General features: G+C 40.1%; 2 protein-coding genes across 7 annotated transcripts; both read left to right on the forward strand.

Moving 5' to 3' along the window:
- The first annotated feature begins 532 nt into the window (after window positions 1-532).
- LOC115691412 (uncharacterized) lies at window positions 533-4476 on the forward strand. Of its 2 annotated transcripts, none has more exons than XM_056306390.1 (6): window positions 533-1019; window positions 1515-1652; window positions 1888-1936; window positions 2889-3212; window positions 3424-3847; window positions 4163-4476. In XM_056306390.1, exons 1-5 carry the CDS (start codon window positions 616-618, stop codon window positions 3433-3435), a joined length of 927 nt encoding a protein of 308 aa, XP_056162365.1. In that variant the 5' UTR covers window positions 533-615; the 3' UTR covers window positions 3436-3847; window positions 4163-4476. The 2 variants fall into 2 exon arrangements, with proteins under 2 accessions (XP_056162365.1, XP_030473894.2); XM_030618034.2 differs by having other exon boundaries at window positions 2889-3136.
- Window positions 4477-15415: 10939 nt separating this feature from the next.
- LOC115691401 (putative serine/threonine-protein kinase) lies at window positions 15416-19250 on the forward strand. Of its 5 annotated transcripts, none has more exons than XM_056306310.1 (9): window positions 15416-15714; window positions 15785-15893; window positions 16159-16352; window positions 16452-16687; window positions 17094-17220; window positions 17312-17383; window positions 17479-17662; window positions 17756-17885; window positions 18365-19250. In XM_056306310.1, exons 3-9 carry the CDS (start codon window positions 16199-16201, stop codon window positions 18611-18613), a joined length of 1152 nt encoding a protein of 383 aa, XP_056162285.1. In that variant the 5' UTR covers window positions 15416-15714; window positions 15785-15893; window positions 16159-16198; the 3' UTR covers window positions 18614-19250. The 5 variants fall into 5 exon arrangements, with proteins under 5 accessions (XP_056162285.1, XP_056162288.1, XP_056162286.1 ...); XM_056306313.1 differs by having other exon boundaries at window positions 15806-15893; XM_056306311.1 differs by lacking the exon at window positions 15785-15893.
- Window positions 19251-24984: the final 5734 nt, after the last annotated feature.

Consider the following 24984-nt stretch of genomic DNA (forward strand, 5'->3'; position numbering starts at 1 on the left):
AGAGCTGCCACTAGTGGGGGTCAGTCGCCACTGGCGACGCTCGGCTAGATGTGGGCCAAGGCCAGCAACCCTCGCATAGAAGGCGCTCGCTTGCGATTGGTCTTTGGCCACTAGCTAGGGCCCGACGACCCTTATCGATCCTTGGTCGGCCATCCCCACCATCACCGGCCCTTCCTAGCTATGGTGAGGGAGGCTGTGGCGAGGGCCATGTAGGCATTCACTGTTTTCCTTCGTTCCTCTTCTTCTTTTTTTCTTTTAATTTAATTTTTAATCTAATTGAAATAGTATTTAAATTAAAAAATTATATTTTGACCAAATCAATGTCGTTCTAGTTTATTTTTTTCGTATTTTAGCCACGTTATCGCCGCATGAAAGAGAACCTAATGAAAAAAAAATCACCTTAACATCTTGACAGAGTTAATAGAAGGACGTAATTGCATCAATTTGATAAGTTAAAGGGATTTGATTCAACTTTCCGTTGCACTTACCTTTTTTATATTCCAGTGAGTTCAAAGTCATTTCAATGGGGGCTAATCGCCGACTCACTTTCTTGTCCCGAAGCTAAAGGATCAACCTTTCACCGTCTCGCTCGCTCCCTCCGTGCTCTGTGATTCCATGGAGTCGTCACCTTCTTCTTCTTCTTCTTCGTCTTCTCGACAACGGGCTTTCAGTTCTTCTCGTCGCCGCCGCCGCCGCCGCCGCGAGAAATCCCTCTCCGGCGCGATCCTCCCTTCGATCCGAGGCCAATCCTGTCCGATATGCCTCGAGGACATCGAGGCCAGGGGGCGCGGAGCTGCCGTCGTCGCCAACTGCCTGCACGCCTACTGCATCGACTGCATCCGCAGGTGGAGCGGGCTGAGGAGGAGGTGCCCTCTCTGCAACGCCGAGTTCGGCTCCTGGTTTCGCGAGACCGCCGGCCCCTGCCGTCGCGGGCGTTTTCTCGAGGAGCGGTTGCCTTCGGCCGACGAGGGCGGCGAGGCCGATCGAGGAGCTGGTTCGGGCCCCGTCGTTCGTCGGGGGTTAGGGTTTTTCTTTGTCCGCCGTTCCAGTTCCCGAAAGTTTTGTTTTTTTTTTTATTTGGTGGGCGGTGAATTGGCTTTTGAACGGATTTTCCATTTGAGTGCATTGCAATTTCATTGGAATGTTGTGTTTCGTAATATTGGAAGGGGGCATTTAGATGTTGGAATTTGGGGCGTTCTTTGAAGTCGAATCTACTGATTTAGTGTGAAGTATGAGCCTCAAGTACTGAGTTTGGATGTTCAGGGAGTAGATGATTGCATTGGTTATTCAAATTACAAACGATCGTGTTAATAAAATGATTCTAATTTGTGAAAGTATCATCAAATCAGAACTTTGTTAAAACATTAGATATGCTGGAGAATTCAGATTCTTTCGAACCTTAAGGGCTATCGTAAACCAATCCCAACTATGGTCAATGTTGTATTATTGTGTTTTGACCTCATGCACGAGTTTCGTTGGCACGTGAATAAAAGTCGAGTATTTTTGCTTTATAGAGCTATCCGAAGATCAAGAGATGAGTTGAATGGTTCCACCCGGCGAACCAGACCAGATCCATGGCGAAGATCATTTGGGAGGCCGGGCTCTGTTCCTCCTGATGTTTTAGCCACAAGAAAACTCCAATGGCGTGCCAGGTACACAAAAACAACTGTGAAAATGGTCAGTTTTAGATTGGTTCACTTCAGTCTATTTGACATCCAGTCGCATGCATTATTGTGGATAATATGTTCCTGTCTTAGGAGTACGATTAAATGTGTCATCTCTATCCTCAATAACCTGTGTTATATATACCCATATTTGAATAGTTTGTAGTAGCCACTCGTTTTGTTGTTCCATTTTCTGAGAATGCAATATTTTTCTTCTGTCCAGCATATACAACCGACACTTGCAGGCTGTTCCTTCTTCCAGGAACTCTCAGGTATATAAACTTACCATACCACTGATTTCAGTCAGTTTTCTTCTCTGTGTATTCGAAATCCTTTAGTGGTCTAGGTAATAGGTATGCTCTTAGTATACTAGTCATCTGTTACTTTTTTTTTTTGTATTTAAGAAGTATGTGGCTTCTGTTCATACAAATGAAGGGACTGCTTTTGCATTTACATTCATGGGGAGATAACGTTTTTGGTTTGGCTTTTGAGAGAATCAGTTTTGTCACTTCTCTGCACAAATTGTAAGTCCTAATCTAGTTTCTTGATTAATTTTAGTCACCGGTGTTTTAAATACCAGAGCAGTGCAGGGTCAGGACAAGCTCGTATTTCACAGCTCAACCAGTTAAACTGCTTCTTCAATTTTTGCTGTTGAATTCATATCCAATGTCTAAAATGTGATAATACGCCCAAAGACACAAACATAGTCTCAGTTGGCAAAAGGTTGCATTTCCTCAAGAGCATGGGTTTCATCCTTTTTCCCTACCAAATTAATGTTTCATGCAGAAGTATAGCCTACAAGTGAATTTGAAATCCATCATTTGACCTTTAATCTAATCCAAAGAGAGCACATTCAGTTAAGCTCTTGAATTTGGGTGAACATTTTCCAAGGGGTGGACTTCCTGTTCCAGCATGCTAAAACTTTGAGTAGTGTATAATTCAGTCGAGCTGGGTTGAGAGTTGAATTGGTTAAAACCTGACGCAACTGATTTTGACCGGTGAGAGTTTGGGGAAGAATATCGGACTGGATCCAAACCCACTTCCTAGTTCAACCAACCCGCCTTTATGGTTTGAGAATATGGTTTTCAAATCAAGCTTCACTGCTTTTTTCCCCCTTTCTCATAGATCGTCAATTCTTTAGTTCGGTAAATTTTTCATCTCTTCACCTCCTCATTTTCCCTTTTTTGGTTTGTAATAGCTTCAAAATTGTTCTTGTCATTCCAGGGCTTGCCAAGAGATAGTGGTTGGAAGGAAAGGATTCGACAGAGAATAGAATCATGGATTCGGAGGGAGTTAGAGGCCATCCTTGGGGACCCAGATCCTTCTGTTATAGTTCATGTAGTGACCTCAGTGTTTATTTCGACCTTTGAGAAGAAACAAAATGTCCCACATGGACAGCTGGGTGAAGATGTGGTTGCTTCTCTACGGCCTTTTCTACATGAACAGACCAATATGTTCTGGCATGAATTAAGGTTTGTGAATTACATCCGAAGTTTCATGGAAGCTGCTTCCATCTGTGATTTGGAGTCTTATGCTGTTTGCAAAAAGGTAGAATACCATGTGTGTGTGTTTATGGGTAGAAGGAAGACTTTGATAGATTATCTTGCTTTTTCTGATGCTGATTCCCAGATTAGAATTTGATTGAACTAGGGCTTTGTCCCAATGGGGAGATTTACCTTTTAATGTCAAATTGATGCTTTCTGCGTGTTGTTGTATATCTTCTTGTGTAAACATATACTAGTTGTAATTGTTGTTGCAGATGTTTTGCTGAGAGTTCGCTCTCTATGGAAACATATGATGCAGTCGTCGAGTACAGGAAGTTGCAATAGCTGTCAAAGGTGGATTTTGTTTCTGTCCAGGATGAGGAGGATATCATGTAGGAGGTGCATATATAAGCATTAACAGGATGCTGATTAGAGGAAATCTGCAGATCTAAAACTGCTTCAAATGCGAGTCTGCTTAATATACATGAACGGTGATGTGGCCTGAATCTCAAAATGGTGAAATGGATGATTGAGATGAATTGGTAATCACTGACAGCAGATTTTCTCCGGTCTAAGATGGTGGTTTGCAGTATCGTCTGCAAATTGACTCTGAGGAATATTGACCAATCCCAATCTGGCAAAGATATCCATACTGAAGCTCCAAATCTTCTCGTTGGAACAATTGGCATTGCCGTTCAGGTGATACAAACCACTTTTTGTAGAGATTACACTTCACATATGCTCAATGTTAGGCGTATCAAAACCCGTCTACAAAATTGGTTTATCTTTTAAGTGGATTATTAGTAAATGGGTGATAATACTCAATTGTTGAATTTCCTTCATCTCTAAAGGTAGTGCAGATAGCGAAGATGACACTAGTTGAACTTTGTATGCTGTGATAGCTTGAGAATTTTCTGTCATCCGTGGTTATTGCAGTGGAGTCATAGTTGAGTTGTGAAATCCAGTTGGTCTCCTGGGTCCTGACTCCTGACCATTAACGGTCTTGTCTCGCAGATTGGTCTTCATGCAGGAGCTGCAGTTCTGCTGCAGGTTTCTAAGTCATGTCGTGTACTTAGTTCCCGGCATACCATCTCATGTATATGCATCCTCAACAATATTTGTACTCTTGTCCACAATGCACATGAGGAAGAGAAAGGAGGGTCTGCTTATGTCAGTACATTTGGTTGACTCTCTTCCTCTACTGCAAAGTTGGTCTGTCCGTGCAAATTGAATGATGGGGAACTCTAGTCACAGCATGCCCCCATCTTGATCACTTGATTTCGCTACATAATCTTTTAGTCTGTTATCCAAATGAATCCATTCCTTAATGTCCTGTTACGGTTACCCCAACCTGATACAGATTGTTTCTGTGATGCGTTGTTTTGAGGGCCAGACAGATCTAGACCATTAATTTTGGTGGAACTTGCAAGGGATCTGCTGATTGAATGCTTCTTTTCTTTTCTTTTTGGCAAACGCCGTGCATGGTAGGGGAAAAACAATTTTACGAGTTCAATAGATAACTTAGTTTTTAATGTTCTGCGGGCGCAAATAAGAATGACAGTTCAATACTTACAAGACAAAAATTTTAGACAGTATTTACTTGTTGACTTAAGTTGGTCAGATGACAATTATAAGGCTAAAGGTCATGTTATGTACACTTAAGCCGCGTTAGCTAATGAAACTTCTAACAAAAAGCATGTTATGAAAGTCAAATACATTTCACGTTATACACGTTATATTTAGGCTGCGTTTGCTTCGCCAGGGGAAATGTATAGGATATTAAGTTAATGTAGTTTTCCGAAATGCCAAAGTGTGTTTGTTTAATTGTGACTTAAAAGTCCTTTGTAAAGCAATTTTGGATAAAATAGTTTTTGTAAAAATATTTTTTGTGAAGGACTTTTTCTATTTTTTATTAAAAAAACCCAAACCCTTCGTTGACTCCGGCTAAGGGCTCAGGCTGTCGGCGAGCTAGATCTTGTGTCGGTGGCTGTCGTATGAGATCGCCCAACCTAAGGTAACCCCTGGGGTGGCCCTCGCCGAGATTATGTGACCCTTGCAACCCCAAGTGGCCCCGCACGGAGGTTGCGCGACCCTAACAAGGGCCACTTGAGGTCGCATGACCCCAGGCGGCCATCGCCTAGGTCACACTGTGTGACCTTGGCTTGGGGCTACTAGGGTTGCGCGACCCTAACCTCCCCAAGCCGAGGTTGTCAGTGAACATAGACCGGCCTCTGCAACTCTTGACAGAGCTTCACCACGTGGAAAGGATGAATAGTTACTTATGACGGCAAAATCAAAAAAAGAAAAAATTGGTGAGGATAATTTTGAAAGAAAAAAAATTATTAATTCTGAGACATGGCCTTCCGAAAATGCCGAAAGCCCAAACATACCTCTCTTGGGCTTTCAGCTTTGCCAAGGTTAATATTTGGCCGAAGAAGTTCCCAAAAAGTTTGCCAAAGACTCCGATTTTTCTCAAGAGCCTCTAAAGTCCCTTTGGAAAGTTGAACCATAACGCGGCCTTACACAGTTTAAGCCGTTTGGTTGCGCACGTGTTTTAAATTGATATCAAACCAAAAGGTCTCAGGTTCAATTTCTCACACTACCTTTTCACCCGTTTATCGGTTTCCGTCCTTTAGGATAAGCCTTGAATGTCAACGAGTCCCGACAAAAAGCAAAGGAAAATCGATACAAGATGCCCACTGAAAGTTTGAGGCAGCACATGTTTGGCCTTGGATTCCCATAGTCCTTTTACCACGGGGGTGTGAGAATGGACTTATGGTTTCCCCAATGGAGGCTCTTCTCTTGGCCGGAAATGGTGGTGTTTGGTGATTTTTGTCAATAACATTTGGGATAGCAATCACGTCCATTGACCCTTCAGCTGGACGACACGAGGTCGGCGGTGGTGCAACCAAACCGGGGATTTATCACCGTTATTTCGCGGCTCTTTCGTCCCTTGACAGCGTAAGGGAAAACATTAGCGCTCGCACCCCAAAAAGTGGTCAAAAGAGGGCGGAAGAAAGTTTAATGCATATTTTATATTCAACAGGATTTATGCGATTCCGAAAAGTGGCCTCAAAGTATATGATATGGTCATGACTGATTGGACCGATGGAGTTCATATTCTAATCATACTTTTTAAACAACTCGTATTTTGATTTACCAGGAAAATTGTCCAATCTATTTTAAACATAATATACGGATGCCAATTTAATTCTAAACTTTTTAATTTTATCAATAAAATATTAAAATTTGCTCAAAATTCCAATATAGTCGTTCCGGCCAACTTCTATCGGGAAATCGCCGACGTCGCAGTGTGCCACGTAGGACAGCCGGCAAGAACTAGACCGCCACGTCGACGATTTCTGTCCAAAATTGACCGGAATGACTAGATTGGAAATTTCGCACAAAATCTCATGACTCAGTCGACAAAAGTGAAAAGTTTATTAGGACCGATTGAGTCATTTTCCCTTGATTTTACTTGTTCTCGATTTGGTAAATGTGGAAAATGACCACCATGATCGTATCAAGAAAAAAAGATATTTCACCAAACCCAATCACTTTCATGTTCAAATATCTTTCCTTTTTTTTTTCTGTCTTTGGCATCACTCTGGGGTCCTATCACTAATATTCACAGGAGAGAAACGCGAGGTGTACCATCTCAATCACCACCTTTCTTTCCACGAGAGAGCGTGGCTAAATCTTTGGTGGGTCACGCCCCCTTCTTTTGTGCTCTGATCTCATCGGTGCGAGCTGCCCTGGATTTGTTCCCCACACGAAGCTTTAGAGCCAGGAAAGAAATCAGAACAAAATGAAAACAAATTATGACAAGATGAAGTCATTGTGACCCTCATGCGAGGTTAATCAAGCACTCCATCATGCACCCTTTGAAGATTCTAATTTGCCCTAGCTGGCAACATTAAGGACATCGAGGAAAATTTTGTGTTTTCCCCTGTCGTTCGTGAAATTAAACTCGACTCGTTTCTAGAAAGGTGTCGATTGTGAGTAGTTTGGATTTAATAGCATTTGCCAACATCCTGAAGGTGTTAATTGACCTTTTCTTTTAGAGAGATGAGTATTGCTAAAAGAATCATCTCTTATGATTTCTTCACCTTGAAGACTATAGAATGTTCTCATAAAACTTGTCTTTTTCATTGAACCGTGAATGACCACGCAAATTTGTTCCGATGCTTATTTCTTGATTGATAAGTATTAAAATACAATAGTTCTTTTTATCATTTACTCTCGTGCAACGTGCAAGGTCATGTCTAGTCATAATATATGTACACATCCATCACCAAATTTTGCGCAAAATGTTGAAATCGGACGTGGACACGTTGTTCGAAAATTGCAAAATTTGCATTAGAGGTCCTCAGTCTTGTATTTGGATTCTAAAATTTTCAATTAGTTCAATGAAGTTCTAAAATTTTATTTAAAATTGCAATAAAGTCTTAAGCCTTTTAATTTGTGCAATCAAGTCATCAACTTTTACTAAAAATGTGATCAAGTCAAAAATCTACATTGACAACTGCAATTTAAGACTTGAATGGGCAATTTATGAGAGCCACATAGGTGATTTTCAGTATTGTTAATCGAAATGACTTGTATCGCGTTTAGTGAAAAAAGCTTAAGACGAAATTGCATCAATTGAATGATTTAGAATTCTATTACATTCCTACATAAGGTTTAGGACTTGCAATGCACTTTTTCCAATAATAAATATTTCAACATGTAAAGAGACCTCGCAAGTGCACAGGGTTGTGAGTCTCGATGTGGGTCATCCGGGTTCGGCTCAATACCGGCCCGGCTCGAAAAGCTGGTCATTTCAAATAGGTCGAGATGATTTTTTTTTGTTCAAAGAAATAGGTCGAGATTTCTTCAAGCCCTATTTGATCCTATTCAAACCGAGTTGACCCTATTTTTTTGGTCGAAAAAAGAGTCATACCTTTTGTATGTGGATAGACATCTTACACAGTAAACATCTTCACCAAGCCAATAAACGGAAAAATTACGTATTAATCACAAATTTGTGATAACTTCTAAATAATTGCAGAATTAGTTTGCTTGACACATCTTAATAACAAATAAATAGAAATTTGAAACCGATGGCTGACCCTATAATTTATAGATTAGAAGTCTCGGACGAAACAATATCTTTAAATTATACTAAAGATGATGTCTTTAAAGAGTATCATTGAAAGCCAACATCGTGCTTATTAGTATTTGTTTCATTGAAAATTGTCGACAAAGTACCTTTTGAAACGTGGATCGATATGGAAATTGATAAAGAACATGAAGGGTCCTTTATTGATTTTTTAACAGGAAACGCAGATTGACGAGAAAATTAAAGGTACGAAGACCGGAGGCAATCGCGGCTAGCCATGTAAAATGGTATTAAAATGTGAAGATAACAAATTCAATGATCATTGATTTAAAAACTTCCATTTTAAGAATATTGCTAGCTATATTATTTATTAAGCAAAACCTATGATCATTTAATCTCAAACTTTTATAAAAAAAAGTTGATAAACACCCTATGAATATATAAAAAAAATGCACTATGACAATACACAACTGTACATGGACAAAATCACAAATTTTGAGGAATTTATGAATATATCCAGTAATTAAAATAATTTAAATATTTTTTTTTAATTTACTTCGTCAGTGATATTAATACCAAAAACGCCAAACGAAAGCATTATATTATTTCTACTAAATTAGTTGTATGTGATGTAATGAGACTTAGTTGAATCATAATGTTGTACTATTACATATAAACCAAAATTGTCTTATACATTTGAATCAATAAATCATGGAAAGAAATAGTCAGTAAAATACACAATATGAAGAAAGTGAGTTCGGTTTTAAGGATCTTAATTATTTTTGCACTTCTAATTGACAATGTCAAAGACTAGAAAGCTAGTATTCCAAAATTTACTTATCTATATGTAAAATTAAGGGTTAATACCGCGAAAAACCCCAAACCGGTACAACTGTGACAATTTTACCTTCCGTTAGTTTCCTTTAAATTTTACCGTCAAATTATTGAGTTAGATGGCACGTGGCAGTTGACGAGTGTTCCAGTTTAGGGTTTTACTCCTCTGTTTGTTATAGGTTTACCAATTTGTGATTTTTCGTGGTATTGATCCTATCTAACGGAAGGTAAATTTGTTACAAGTGTACCGATTTGAGATTTTTGGTGGTCAAAAAATTAGTTTAGGGTAAATTTATCACAAGTGTACCAATCTGGGGTTTTTTGTTATGTTAATCCTAAAATTAATTAAATTGTTCGTAATAATTATAATGCAATATTTCTGGCTATACTACAAATTTCTTCTACGATTAATTATACTACAAAATATATGAATTTTACTTATTGATATATACCACATGTGTGGTTTTAGTTGGCACAATTGAAATAAATAGTCAATCACTAGTGTAACTTATGTTAGCATTGCCATTTTTCTCTATAATTAACGACAAGCACGATTAATTTACTTATGATAACAAAGTTAATTAATTTATAAGAAAAATGTATACATAAGAATAAGAAACATGATAGCTAACCTATTAACTAGTGTCAAAAAAATGGTAGAAGCTCATAATCGACTTGCAAGTCTAGTGAAGAGAACTTTATCAAATCAATAAATAAAAAGCTTATGCAAATGATTGCATTGGTTTGTAAATAACCTTTGAACTGGTTTGTCTGACTTCTCATGGTTAAAAAGTTTACTAGTATTTCCTATTAGGGTTAATACTACGAAAAATCCCAAACTGATACACCTGTGACAATTTTACCTCGAACTAATTTTTTTACCACAAAAAACCCCAAACTAGTACACCTGTAACAAATTTATTTCAAACTATTTTTTTGATCACCAAAACCCCCACACTGGTATACTTGTGACAATTTTACCCCGAACTAATTTTTTTACCACCAAAAAACCCAAATTGGTACACATGTGACAATTTTACCCCTAACTAATTTTTTGACCACTAAAAACCCCAAACACATTTATGATAAATTTACCCTCCGTTAGTGTCCATTAAATTGGATTAATATCACGAAAAATCACAAATGGATAAACTTGTGACAAACAGTGGGGTAAAACCCCAAACTGGTACACTCGTTAATTACAACGTGTCATCAAATTTAGCAATTTGACAGTAAAATTTAATGGAAACTAACGGAGGCTAAATTTGTCATAAGTGTACTAGTTTGAGGTTTTTGATGGTAAAAAAATTAGTTCGGGATAAAATTATCACAGGTGTACCAGTGTGGGGTTTTTGATGGTCAAAAAAATAGTTCGAGATAAAATTGTCACAGGTGTACCAGTTTGGGTTTTTTTGTGGCCAAAAAAATAATTTGGGGTAAATTTATCACAGATGTACCAGTTTGGGGTTTTTTGTAGTATTAACCCTTCCTATTATACAAATTAATAGTTATTCCAACTTCACATTATATATCTATATGAGTAAATTAAAATCATATCAAATAATTACACTTGTTATACATTAATCATACTATAGAATATTTACATTTCACTAATGATACCACACATGTCACATTAGTTGACAAGTAGAAATAAATATTCAATTTCCATTTGCAACATATGTGTTATCATGTAATGTTTGTCTGTGATGATTACTATTTACGTTGCTTAAAATAATAAAAATTCGATGCAATTTTCTGTCATGTTATAAAAAAAATCTCGTTGCAAGTTCAATCAAATGCAACAAAATAAAATTCAATTTTATCTCTTTAGGTGTACCCTAAGGTCACAAATTATTGTGTTAAATTACAGTTCATGGCAACGAAACTTACTTTTATCGCCTTAGGCATACCCAAAAACAAAAACAAAAAAAAAATATTCATCTTAGGGTAAATCAAGGCAACAAATTCTCAGATTTGCTACCTTAGGGTCGACCAAAGGCGATGAATTCTTAGTTTTGTCGCCTTGGATTTGACCATTTGAGTCTTTCCATTAACTCTGTTCAACTTGGCTGACGGAAAATGCTGACGTGACTTTTTTTTTATTATTTTCTCTATCATACATGGCACTAACGTGCCAAAAACAACGTCATTTTGATCCAAATCTCATTTTGTTATTATTTTTTCTATCCCAACGGCAAGGGTCACCGAGCCTCAGCCAGTGGTCAGCAACCCTCACTTAGGCCCTTGCTAGCCTTCCCCCACTCTCGTCATCTGGTTTTTCACTCCTCTTCTTTTTTTTATGTATTATAAATTTAGCTTATTTTTAATTTAATTTACTTTAAATTTGTATTAAATATTAGATTTGGAAAAAAAAAGTCGTTTTAGCCTTAAATTTGATGTTTTAGCCACATCATCGCCACATAGGAGAGAGAAAATATTTTAAAAAAATCACGTCGGCATTTTCCATTTAGCCAAGTTGGACGGAGTTAAGAGAAAGACTCGATTACATTAATTTGACAAGTTTTAGGACTTAATTGCATTTTTTGGGAAGTTTAGGATTCAATTGCACTTTCATGATAAGTGTTAGGACTTCTAGTGCACTTATCCTATATTTTTTAAGATATTGCACATATTTAAGATAACAAGACTTGGAATATTTCAAAATTCAAATTATAATTTAAGAATTAGGGTTTTTCGTGGTTTTAATCCTAAGATATATGGGGTCAAACCGGTTGACTCAACTTAACTCGAAAGTTTTCGGGTCTAGGGTTGGCTTGACCCTTTTCATGGATTGAACAAAAGTTCACCCATAATCTATTTTCCAGAGTTGGTTTGTTCAATTATCGGGTTCGTATTCCTTTTTGCCGGTTCTAAGTAAAGCTTTCCATATGATAATTACCCAGCTAGGCCTAAATCTATTGTACCAATGTCAATTTAGTCGTAAAACTTTCAATTTTGCTAATATAATCCTCAGTCTTTACGAGAAATTCTAATGTAGTCATTCTAGCCAATTGCCACCAGAATGGCTGATGTGGTGATCTGCAAATTATTCAAATCAGCGTGCCACGTAGGATGGTCAATGATGATTACACGCCACGTTAGCTATTCCGGCGTCAATTGGCCCGATCGACAACACTGAAATTTCGCACAAACATTTATGATTACATTAACAAAATTGAAAAATTTATAGTTGAAATAATAAGCTTACGACTGAATCGGTACTTTTCCCGCTTTTCATTGGTGGTGTTAATCCAAAGGACATTAAAAAATTGATGACGCAGGGCCATCAAATCTTAGATTGACAAAAAGCTTTTTAAGGATAAGATGCACGTCGAGTTGATGTCTGTTGTATCCAATGCCCGCAAAACCCACTTTCGCCTGAAGATAGATTTTCAGGTGGGAGGTTGTGATTCTGCATCTGGCTTTAACGAGGAATCTTTGGTTTTTCAACTTTTCACCCATGACCCACTTAAGGAAAAAAAACAGAGACAAGAACATGCACAAATTTTCATATCCTGAAAAAGAAAACCCCTTTCCCCTCAATGTCATCTGTAGCTTTTACTCCAATTTTTAGCTTTCAGAAGCAGCAAGGACGGAGAAGCTTTAGAGAAGGTAAACAGTATTTTTTTGTATTTCACTATTGGTGAACAGAAAGACAAGAATTCTTGTAGTTTCTTGGAGACTTTCAGATGAACCAGCTTATTCATGGTGTTGTTGTCTGTAAATGCTTGTAGGAACCGGGATCAGACATGGAAACAGTGCATGTGGAGAATGCAACTTGTCCCCCTTTTCCCTTCACCCATTTTTTCATTTCCTTCGGTTTATTTTATTAGGAAAATGTTAAAAATGCGCCTGGAGCACTTGTTAAGTCTTTCAAAATATTATTCGTAAAATGAAACTTTCTCAAATGTATACTTCTTTGATTTCCAAAGCACTTTGAAAAAATTATTATTTTTAAGGGTTAATATCACAAAAAACCATAAATTATGCCTACTGTGACACAATTACTCCGAACTTTTTTTTGTGTCACTAAAAACCCTAAACTTGCATCCCAAACTATCTTTTGTGTCGTAAAAAACCGCGAACTTATATCAATGTGACAAATATATCTTAGATAGAACTGAAATAGAGTATATATATGACACACATATTTAAGTTTGGGTTTTTTCCATCACATAAAGAAAGTTTAGAGTTTTTGTGTCACAATGAAAAAATTTAGGTTTTTTGATGACACAAAAAAAGGTTTTGGGTATTTATACCACAATGAGCATAGTTTGGGGTTTTTCGTAGCATTTGCCATATTTCTATTTCTACTATTAGTTAACTTAACGAGTGCCTTAGAGCCACTTGTTAATAAAACTCATTTTATTATTTTGATTTTTCTTCCGTTTTTTTTAAATGCTAAGAACGTCCAAATTCGGGAATCTTGTTTGCACGAAGGCAAGTGATAAGAGAGGAGAGACAAACTTCTGCGAGCAATAAATTTCCATTTGTTTTTTATGTTGTTGCATTTAGGGGCAAAAAACATTTTATCTCCAAGTCATTCAGCTGTTGCTTTCCCATTTTTCTCTGGGGAATCATTCGGAGTCATGCTCGTTCAGCGTCTTCTAGAAGGTAAAACCATAACTGGGAAGTGATTCAATGATTTGAGGAGCTTAGCATTGCCTGATGGAAGCTACTTTGATGCTTCTTCCCGAGTCTGTTAGTCCAGCAAGAAACTGTGAGATCCACTGAACTTTTGACAGAACAATGTTAGACGCAAATTTCACAGCGCGGCTCGCGGAATTCTCGATAGGCTGGTCGATCTGGGAAGGGAAATGAAGAAAAAGTCAAAAGTCTTCACAAGAAGAGAAGAACAAAACAAGAGTTTCATATGCCAACTGTGATGGAATCAATGATGCATGAATGACACATCCATGATGATCCCAACCCACACAGATCTGTTTACACTTTCGTACCAATCATGGCGAAAATAAAGATGACAATGTCACTTTTCTGTGATTCCTTTGCCAATAATAGTATGCGTGAGTTGGAAGTCAAGAGCCACAGTTGAAATTATGGTAAGGCCAGTACAGCACAGATCTTCCCATTCTCACGGTACGTTTGTAAGTCTTCATGGTATATTAAAACAGAAGAGGTAATGAAGAAGAAGCAGAATGGTCCAATTGAAAATTAACGCAAGCGTACTTGGTATAAATCTGCTATAGTATTTGATTGTTTATAGCATTTTCTGTATTTGTGGACTCTAAATTATGGATGTTATGAGGACAGCTGGGAAGACATAAAGGAGGACAGATGATGAAAGGTTGTTTTGTTAGGTTTGTGGAAATGTTGGTGTTACCATGCATGAAGAAATGAATGAAAGAGGAACAATAAAATGGGAGTGAAAAATTTCCCCCCTCCCAAAAAACAACAAAGAAAGGAAACAGATCTTTTGGAATCACTGAGGTCATGTACAAAAGACCCCCGTTCCCCCACATGCTGTCAGCCTCAGACAAGATGTCAAAACAGCATCTTACTTGACAACTGCATCATTCCCCAACAAACTCTCTCTCTCTCTCTCTCTCTCTCTCTCTCTCTCTCTCTCTCTCTCTCTCTCTCTCTCTCTCTCTCTCTCTGGATCTGTGATTGTGGGACATGGGCCTCTTAATTCCAGCCTATACTCTGCATAAAATGACATTTCCCTTCCCTCCAGTCACCTTCACTTTCAATCCAGGCAAGACCAGCTACAAAAACATGAAAAGAAACAATTCTTGAGCTAGTTTGTGTGTGTGTGTGTGAGAGAGAGAGAGAGAGAGAATTCTTGTCTTACAAGCTCTTGCTAAAATCTCCACGAAAATGAGCCAACCAATAAGCCACCTTTTCCTCGAGCAAAAAAAAAAAGCCTCCTTGTCAAATTGTAAAAACCAACAACTTTGCTACCTGAGTAGGGAAAAAATGAATCTAAAAGAATTAGCAAAGCCCAAGAAAAAGAAAGAACCAAAAAATCTGCTAAGCTGCTTCTGCAATGTCATGTTGGCTAAGCTGTCATGACCCCATCAGGGAAGACTCTGATATCTCTCTATACTAGAAAAAAAAGAAAAATATGAATTAACTCTCTTTCTTTCCAGATCAGATGACAAAAAGAGGCAAAAAGGAAGATAGAGCAAATTCAGGAGAGAGGCTTCAAATCGAAACACTTATAACTACCCTTTTTCTCTTTTGATTCCCCTCTCCCCCCCTTCAATTATTATGTCTTCCGGAGAGCCTGTCCAACTTAAAGTCACTTTCATACCTGTCAATGTGTACATCTCAAAACAAAGAAAAAACAAAACCCACAAGAAAAAGAGGAAAAAATGTACATGCTTACAGTCTCAGTACAAAAATTAACCAAGTGGGCATCTGCAGTTTCTTGATGGAGAGGTTCTCCATTGAACCTCCAACAATCTTTTGGATCTCTCCTGCATACATACACTTATGTGCTTGGCAGTGTCCATTTGCAAGAATCCCTGAACTCAACAAAATAATCTCCTACCTTTCGAAAGGCCTCAGATTAACCGCAGTAATGAAATTTCCTTTTGCGTGTTTAATCTTGTGGGGATCAAGATATTGCAAAGCTACGTCACAATGTGACACAGGCATCTTTCTAGCGGTAAGAGATGGAACCGCGACTTATCTTGAGATTATCTTACTTATTAGATAATTATTGAACTTTCCTCCAGGAAATCGTATAAAATAAAAAGCTTTGGTTTCGAGGAGGATGTTCTGGGGAGGTGCTGAGGAGTGAGCACTGTGCATAGCCACAGAGTGAGGTCCTTTGAGAAAGCGAATGTATTGATCTTCTCATGTCCAGAATTCAGCTACATTTATCTTCACCCACGGCAAGAAAACCACTATAAATGTGCAAGTCCCATTTATATATTAGAGCTTCCTCAATAATGAGGACTACTTGACCCAGTTAATGCCTCTGAACTCACACCAGTATCAGACACTGCGCTTAGTTCTTCTTTCCCCGTTGCAAACCCCAACATCACAGTACCACGGTTCATTTGCACTGGTTGTGCTACTAGAGCTGTTCTTGTTCTCTTCTTGGCAGGTTCAATAATTAGGCTTACTGAAGCAGTGAAGCCAAAGCCATGTCAAGTTCACTAGCATCAGTAGCCGCAGTTTCTGCCGGGGCACTTGCATTGGTGGCTGTACTAGTTGGACTCGTTTGGTTTTGCATGTCAAAGCTGAATTCTTCAGCTAACAGGAATTCCGAGACGGGTTCTTCTGATCCATCTGCATTGGGTAAGTTCTTTGTCCAACTGAAAAGGGACAATCTGTCAAAGCTATTCATTTGGATTTACCTCTTCTGTATGAACTTTGGCATTCTCTTCCTTGTGACAGTTGACTGGAATAGGGGAGGTGGGTCTAGTTCAGGAGCAGCTCCGCCGCTATCCGGGCCCCAGGGAGCAAGACAGTTTACAATGCAAGAGTTGGAGCTAGCTACCAGGCAGTTCGATGAGAGCAATCTCATTGGACATGGAAGTTTCGGTTTGGTCTATAAAGGTTTACTTCGTGATGGAACGGTTGTCGCCATCAAAAGGCGCACAGGTGTGCTTCAACCAGAATTTGTCACTGAGGTATCAGTACATGCAACATTTAACTTGTTTTAGATCAGTATCTAGAACCTTTGTTTCACTCATACCTTGTCTAACTGGAGCCTTTCCCGAGTACACAAGCTCTTCTAGCTTTTTGCTTACATACATTGTGTGCGCTTTACATCAGTACTGCCTAACCTTTGTTGTTCAGTTAAAGCTTCTTAACGTAGAGATGACGGTTAAAAGCTAGGGATCGTTATGCATAATGGTCTCATTTGTTTAAGATCCTCTATCTTGACATATAGCATTCTCATCACCACGAGTGTTCATCACGAATGGAGATTATCAGTGCTTTCAATTTCCGTGCCCCTTATTGGAGCAAAAGTTTTTATTGAATGTCTTTTGCCCTTAATTCATCCAGATTAATATGTTTTCTGTCTCCAAACAGGTATCATATTTGTCAGAGATTCGCCATCGTAATTTAGTCACTCTCTTGGGCTACTGCCTTGAAAATGGGTGTCAGATGTTAGTCTTCGAATACCTACCAAATGGCAGCATGTGCAACCATCTTTATGGTATGAAAATATGGTAAAAGCTTGTTGGTTCAGTAATGGAAAATGAAAATCACTTAAAAATCATGACTGAAAAACTTCACCGCTCTTGCAGACACAGGACAAGAATCTTCGACTAAGCTAGAGTTCAAGCAGAGGATCTCCATTGCTCTTGGGGCTGCTAAAGGTAGATCCACAGCTATGAGCCGATTTCAGAAGATTATTTAGCATGATCTCACAGACTCTCTGACTTGAGAACACTTTTATTTGTATCCAGTGCAGGCTTATGCCATTTGTATAGCCTTAGACCTCCATTGGTGCACAAGAACTTCAAAACGGCTAATGTCTTGGTTGATGAGAATTTCATAGCTAAAGTCGCAGATGCAGGGCTCATGAAACTTCTTGAAAAGAAAAAGATAGAAGCAGGTCCATCTCGCGCATCTGTCAGTGTTTTCCAAGATCCAGAGTAAATTTATTTCTTCTTGCATCATTTTTTATTCAAGTTGGAAAGAACAAAATATTACTTTCTATGGAAATGTAATGTGTTTCCACTAATTAGGGCAGGAGAATTGGGTGGTTTCTCTGAGATGAGCGATGCATATAGCTTCGGAGTATTTCTTTTGGAGCTTGTTACCGGAGAAGCAGCTCCGAATATGATATTGTCAGGGCATGAAAGCTTAATCCAGTGGGTAAATATACTTCTACCTAATACCTTTATGCAATCAACTAGTTACGATTCTTCTTGTTATTTTCCTGACATTCACATAACAAGATGCAACACAATCTACTATCAACAACTTGATCGATTGAAATTCTATACTTTCCACCTGCAAAATTATAGTAAAGATCTTGAATCGTCGGATCATTTCCCTAAACAAGGTTATCACAATGCAACCGGTTCTTCTCTTGCTCTAGTTCACTCTCTCGTCAAAAGTTCCTTTTTTTTATTATTATTATTGTTGTATGCCCAATTGAGTAACTTGGTTGTAAAGTAAGGTAATACCAATTTAATTTCCATCACTTGCATAGCATTGAGAGAGAGATGAAGAAAGCAGGTTGCTTGTTTAACCTTCCTAACCATCCATATCTTACCTTCTAAAAAGTGACTTGTAAAGAGCATCATCAGTGATCACCTTTTCTCGTCTACTCTCGGAAAATTCAATATTAGGTGGAGTCCCATGAAAGTTTGATAAACCTTGTGGACCCTCGGCTAGTCGGAACTTTCACAATGGACGGAATAAGGGACTTGATGAGGTTAACATTGTTGTGCATGATTTCCCCTCGCGAAAGGCGACCGAAGATGGACGCGATTGCGTGGGAGCTCGAGAGGATTCGGGAGAAAGAGATGGCTTTGACGACAGTCATGGGCGAAGGAACTGCCACAATTACTCCGGGCAGCGAGTTGTTTACGTCTTAATCATCCAGGGTTGTTAAAATTTGTGCTATAGGGGTCCATTAAGTGAGAGCAAAGCTGTAAACTTGATGGACCTGGCTATTAGAAGCTATAGGCGGGGAGTGAGCAATTACAGTGCGTGGCTGTGCGTGTGGATCTGTGGGATATTGCAGCCAAACTAAACGTCATGAATTGATTGTATTTGATGATCTGAAATAATAGTTTCCAGAAGGAAGATTGATCTAAAGCACACCGAGATCCCGTGACTTTCTAGGATGCACAGCAACTACGAAGGCTTCTTCTTGTATGCCCTTCATTTTCTTCCAAGAGTCTTAACAAACCATAAGATTAGATTTAAACTCTCTACTTTAGTTTAACGAGGAAGAAATAAAAAAGCATCATTCTGCTGCAGACCTGAACTTTTTTTTTCCTTACCTGCATTAAGTCAAATAACCATGACGATTTTAGAATATCAATTGAGCCAAAGACATACTTCTGCGCATTCAAACAAGCATCAGCTCTCATGACATTCCCACGTTGAGATCTACATCAACCCAAACACTCGTGGAGCCACAAGGGAAAAGAGTGCAAAAGCTGGCCGAAAGTGTTGTGTCCTTGGAAAATGCTGAGCGATCAGAAACAGGAAAAAGATCAGCAGAAAGGGCGGGAGACATGAGCTGGATGGATACCCAAAACGGGAGGCATAGGGAATGGGAAAAGGGGGTCATTGCCTACTAAATGTGGCCATTCATGACATGTGTACTGCTCAAAACCAGTAAATGGGGACTGCGTTTTGATTGGCTTCATTCCTCTGGAGTGAAAGTCCCAAAAAGGAGATGATTGTGATTTGTGACAAGAAAATGCCAAAGCGGGGGACCATGTGTGTATGATTCCTTTCCACTATGCAAAACTCATGGGAAAATGACTTTGGGTGCGCTGTAGTTTCGAGCTTTCAAAGGACCATTAGTGAAAGTTAGGCCGTTTGATAAAATTTATGCCGAGTCCAAAGTTGTCTTAACGTAGCCCAAAGCTCAAGCTAAGTACCACTTACTTTGAGTATGAAGTTTTTCAAAATGTTCAATGAGAGGATTAATGAATTCTTAAAAATTCATTCTGGCCCTTTTTAAGTTATTATATTTCCAATTTCATCCTAAACGCAGCCTAGGGTCGGGTGGCCCTGACGTCGCGGCTCCTTGGGTGCATTGCCCTAGCCCAATGGATGTGCTTTCGCTTTCGACAACTTAGGCCCGTTTGGTTTAGCTTTGGGAAGGGGCCTCAAAGCCTCTCTTCCCAAAACTAACTGGCGTTTGGTTCGACTTTCCGAACTCGAAAGCGAAAGCAAGATTTGGAATGCCGTTGGAATGCGAAAGCCCAAAGTTTTGGGCTTTCAAGATTTGTGGAATGCTTAAGCCTATTTTTCCTTTCCAAATCGCTCTCACTCAAATTTCAATTTTCCGGTTTTGCTCATCGTTCATCTTCTTCACCGTGAAGGTGGCCTGCGAAGGGCCGGAGCGAGCGGAAGCCGGGCCGGCGACGGGCGGCGAGGTCACTTGACCAAGGCGACGGCCGCTCGGGATCGGGCGACCGCCAGCGCCGTCGCCTGGGTCTCGCGGGCGACCGCCTGTGCACCGTCGCTCGGGTTTGGCGGCGACGCCTGAGCGCTGTCGCCGGCCGGATCCGCTCACCGGCCACCCTCACGGTGAAGAAGATGAACAAGAATAGGGGCAAACCGGAATATTAAGAATAAAAATTGCCAAAGCCCTTTGCAAAAAAAAATTTACCAAACACTACTTAGGCCAAAGTAGCTTCACAAAATTTTTTTACTAAACACCACTTACATTTCCCCAAGTGGCTTTCACAAAGGTATTTGCATTCCCCAAGTTGCGATTTAAAAGTTCGAACCAAACGGGCCCTTAGTGGCGCTTCTCCCCGCTTTCTTTTTATTTTTCTTTTAATTTTAAATTCTGATTGAAACCAGTTTATTCTTTTTTATACTAGAAAACTTGTTTTAGTCTTTTTAAAGGATATAACATTCGTTGTGCCGTTAATTATAGTTTAATTCGACCCAAAAAAAAATACATAATTATAGTTTAAAATGTTTAATACTTCAAATCAATTATTGAGTAATATCAATATGGTAAATCAATTCATTAAAAGGTTAATTGTAACTTTTGCAAATAATCACCATGTTAGAGTTTCTTTCATGAGGTTTTTTTAAATAATGATTACAAGGAGCTCCTTGCTTTCAATGAAAACACTTTAACACAAGATCTCTTTGTCAAGGTAAAGTCTCAAAAGTTAAAACATAATTGCTAGTACTGCTCTGTTGGATTTACAGCCTATTCGCCATTACATCACGGTCTTAATTGATATTGTAACCAAACTTGCAGTCAACAGGGTAGATGACCCCAAAAGAGTAGGGTCAAGTTGATGTATACTCAAAATGTGATTGAGCATTGAGAAAAATAAAATAGTCTAAATTGGTATAGCGTTGTTTTCCGGGTAAGTTGGTTTACGTTTTCGAATCGACCCGGCAGATTTTGGAATCGCCGGTTCTCGATTCTACTTGGAATTGGTCCAATCTTTGTTTTGTCCAAATGTTTCGCCGGAACTTAATCGACGATGAAATAACTTTCATCAAAATTCGTTCTTCGGTTTTATTAAGGGAAGACGGGTTCTATGATGTGTCACGCCCCTACTCGGAATCAAAATTGATGCTTGTTGACCGATCATCACCCGTTCGAGCCCGTGACTCGCAAAAATGAATTAGTACATCCCATTCATTTTCAAATACGCAAACGGAAGCAATATTAAATGAGACATCACAAAACATAATAAGCAAACATCGCACGTTATATTTACATGATTCGTACTTATTTTAACAAGGCCATCTTACGAGCCCTTGCAAACCACGCATATTTTTACACGTCTATTCCAAAGGCATTTCCGAACAAGGCTGCCTATGAACAACAAAATTTCAGCTTAGGGTGATCCGACTCCCACTACTCCATCTCCTCGCACTCCCGTTTACTCGTGCTACTCCTCCCCATGACCCGTTTGCCTGGCCGTCTCACACCCCACCCGCGGCATGCCCCGAAGCCGGCCCTCCCATACCGTCGAAGCGGCTGTTGAACCCGCGCAGGGGTCCAATCCAATCCCCGTTAGATAGGCAGTACCATGCCATATACGTGTGAAGGACCAATTCTTCGAGGCCATCATCCACCATAACATACGTTGTAATCCGACAGTAGACGCGGCCTTCACGGGCATCGATCACGATAAGCAATTCAGCTCGCATCTCTATGGGGTTGCCAAAACGGGTTGGGGGAAACGCCATCCTACGGACCTAAAATAAGAAAAACAACGGGGAATGAGTCGGGAGACTCAATAAGTGAACTCATTAATGTCAAGCGAGGATGAATCGATCGCCGTTAACATGAGTCGGCTATTACCGTACCGGCATCGATGGCAAATCAATAGCAAAGTTCATGCCAAGAAATAACAAAAGAACATCAAGCATGGCTACCTCACGTGAACATCATAGCCAAGCCCCGTTTTCTATAGCGAGATGTAAACATCAAACACGAAGCATAAGCAAACCATGGAAAGAGCCAACTATGATCAACCAAGTGACCGAGATACGGTCCAAGCAACCACGTCATAACGCATCTTAACTTTCTTTCCCGATATTAGGGAATTCACTTACTCAAACGATAAACTAGAACACGTGAGAAATAAAGAAAGCAAGTGGCATGTGGCTTGAGCACGTAAAAGGCGAGGTCTCGGACGTGAACTTCCTAATGGCAGAACAACAAGGAGAAGAAGAATGGTCAGTTGGTGTGTGTGCGCGTGTGAGGCTCCCATTCAAGTGGCGGCCTTCTCCACTTATAGTGGTCCATGCTTGAAGAAGAGGCAAAGTTATAATGATATGGCCCCTAAAGTCAAGTGCCATCATGAACTTGATCTAGAGAAATTTTGAGCATTAATGGCATTGATGAACAATGGCCAAAAGAGCATGATGAAGTGATCTTGCCAAATCTAAGCCATTAAGGGCTTTTAATGTGGCTTTCTCCTCTCTCTCTCTCTCACTTGGCTTCTATTGGCTCCCCCCCTTGGCCGACTCCTTCTTTGTCCTTTGCTTATTATTGGTGACAATGAGTCATCATATCTCCATTATGGGGGTGGACAACTCAGCTGGTCCCAATTGTGAAGGGGGACACCTAAGCTAAGTTCCAATAATTATGGCTTTTAGTGGAAAATTTGACTTGATCAAATTTTTGTCTCTTAGTTCCCTCTGTTTCTAAAGCGTGAGGCCTATTTCTAGTCCTCTACAAGTGCTGGTTTTGCTCACAAATATTTTGGATCAATCAGCTTACACAATACCGACTAATCGATGCCTAACTTGTAAACCCGAATCATAATTACTTCACTTAGTTTCCGAAGGTTTTTTGCGACAAAACACACTTATTATACCCGTTCGATGTAGAAAAACCTCCAAATGTGACCAAACACGATCAAATAAAAGCCAAAGTCCAACTATGCAAGTTCGGGCCGGTCGGGTTGCCCAGGCGTGTGGCCTGTGCAATCGGGCCTGGCTGGGCGCAGGGCCGAGCACGCTGCCAGGCTGCACGGGCACACGACCGAGCACATGGTCGAGCGCACGAGCGTAATGCCGGGCTGCACGAGCGGCGCGCCGAGCACAATGCCGATCTGCATGGGCAAGGGGTCGGTCCACGGACTAAATACATGCATTGGCACACGAATGGGCACCATGCATGGCTCATGGCCAAGTCTCTTGGGCACGGAATTAGGTCGAAGCCGGATCTGACGGGCATATTGCCTGGCACAAGGGTCAGGCACAATGACCGGTACACGATCGGGCACGTAGTCGGTCCGTGGCCTAGCTGACGGGCATAATGGCCGGTCATGTCCGGGCATGAGGCCTGGCCAGTGGGGATGGCACATAGCCTAGTCCGCGATCAAGCCATTAGGCTCGTGGACTGGCACATGGCTCGTCCATGGCCTGCCTCAACGATCCGTGGCTGATTCACGACCGATCCACGTTTAAGTGTCAACAACCCATGGTCTACCATCGGTTGTCATGTAGCCTCGTGGACTTCAGTACCCCGGAATCAACTCATAGTCATCCGTGACCGATGCATGGCCGTGTGGTATTACCCGTGACCGACACATGCCGACACAAGACTAATCCATAGCTATCCCGGATCGTCCTACTAACGGCCGTTATGATCGAAGGGTCAATCCACAATCGTATCACTCTAATTGTCTTGCGTGATCAATGAGTCATTCCACTGTCGATCCCTAGGCCAATTCATGGACAATCTTTCAATCGAACCATGACCAACCATCAGTACACTCGTTCCGACCATGTTATCCACTCCATTACCCACCCTCGGCTTGAACTACCTGCTCATTCTTTTATCACTATTTACCTTTGGCCACCGAGGTCCAAATTCGGGGATGTCACAATTCTCCCCCTCTAATAAAATTTCGTCATTGAAATTTAAACGCGTACATGGTTCCTCAAATAAATGTGGGTACTAATGTTTCATGATTTCCTCACCTTCCCAGATGGCTTCCTTTATGCTATGATGTCGCCATAGGACCTTTACAACGAAAACAGTTTTATTTCTCAACACTTGTTCTTTACGATCCACGATCCGCACCGGCTCCTTAGCATAAGACACTCTACTGGCCAATTCAACCTCGTCGAAATTCAGCACGTGTGCCAAATCGAGTTCATATTTTCTCAACATGGATACATGAAACACGTCATGTACTTGAGCAAGTTGTGGTGGCAATGCCAACCAATAAGCCAAATTTCATATTCTTTCTAGAATTTCAAAAGGTCCTACGTACTTGGAACTGAGTTTACCTTTCTTCCCAAAAACGCGAAACACTCTTCATGGGTGACACTTTAAGAAACACGTGGTCGCCTACTTGAAATTCTAGAGACTTCCTACGTCTGTCAGCATAACTCTTCTGTCAACTTTGGGCAGTTCTAAGTTTATCCTTAATCACTTGTACCACTTCTACAGTGAGTTGGACTAGCTCTAGACCCGTGACCTTCTGTTCCTCGACCTCGTCCCAATAGACTGGAGTTCTGCAAGCTCGACCATATAGTTCCTTGAATGGTGCCATTCCGATACTCTGTTGATAACTGTTGTTGTATGCGAATTCTATGAGATGTAAATGTTCATCCCAACTCCCTTTGAAATCAATGACACTTGCTCTCAGCATGTCTTTGAGAGTTTGGATGGTCCTTTCTGTTTGGCCATCCGTCTGTGGATGATAAGCAGTTCTGTATTGTAACTTGGTTCCCATAGAGGTTTGAAGACCTCGTCAGAAAGTAGCTGTAAACTTAGGATTTCGAT

Source organism: Syzygium oleosum, unplaced genomic scaffold (genome assembly GCF_021117445.2).
Source record: "Syzygium oleosum isolate NSW1041296 unplaced genomic scaffold, Sole_v2.1 Sole_v2.43, whole genome shotgun sequence".
NCBI lineage: Eukaryota > Viridiplantae > Streptophyta > Magnoliopsida > Myrtales > Myrtaceae > Syzygium > Syzygium oleosum.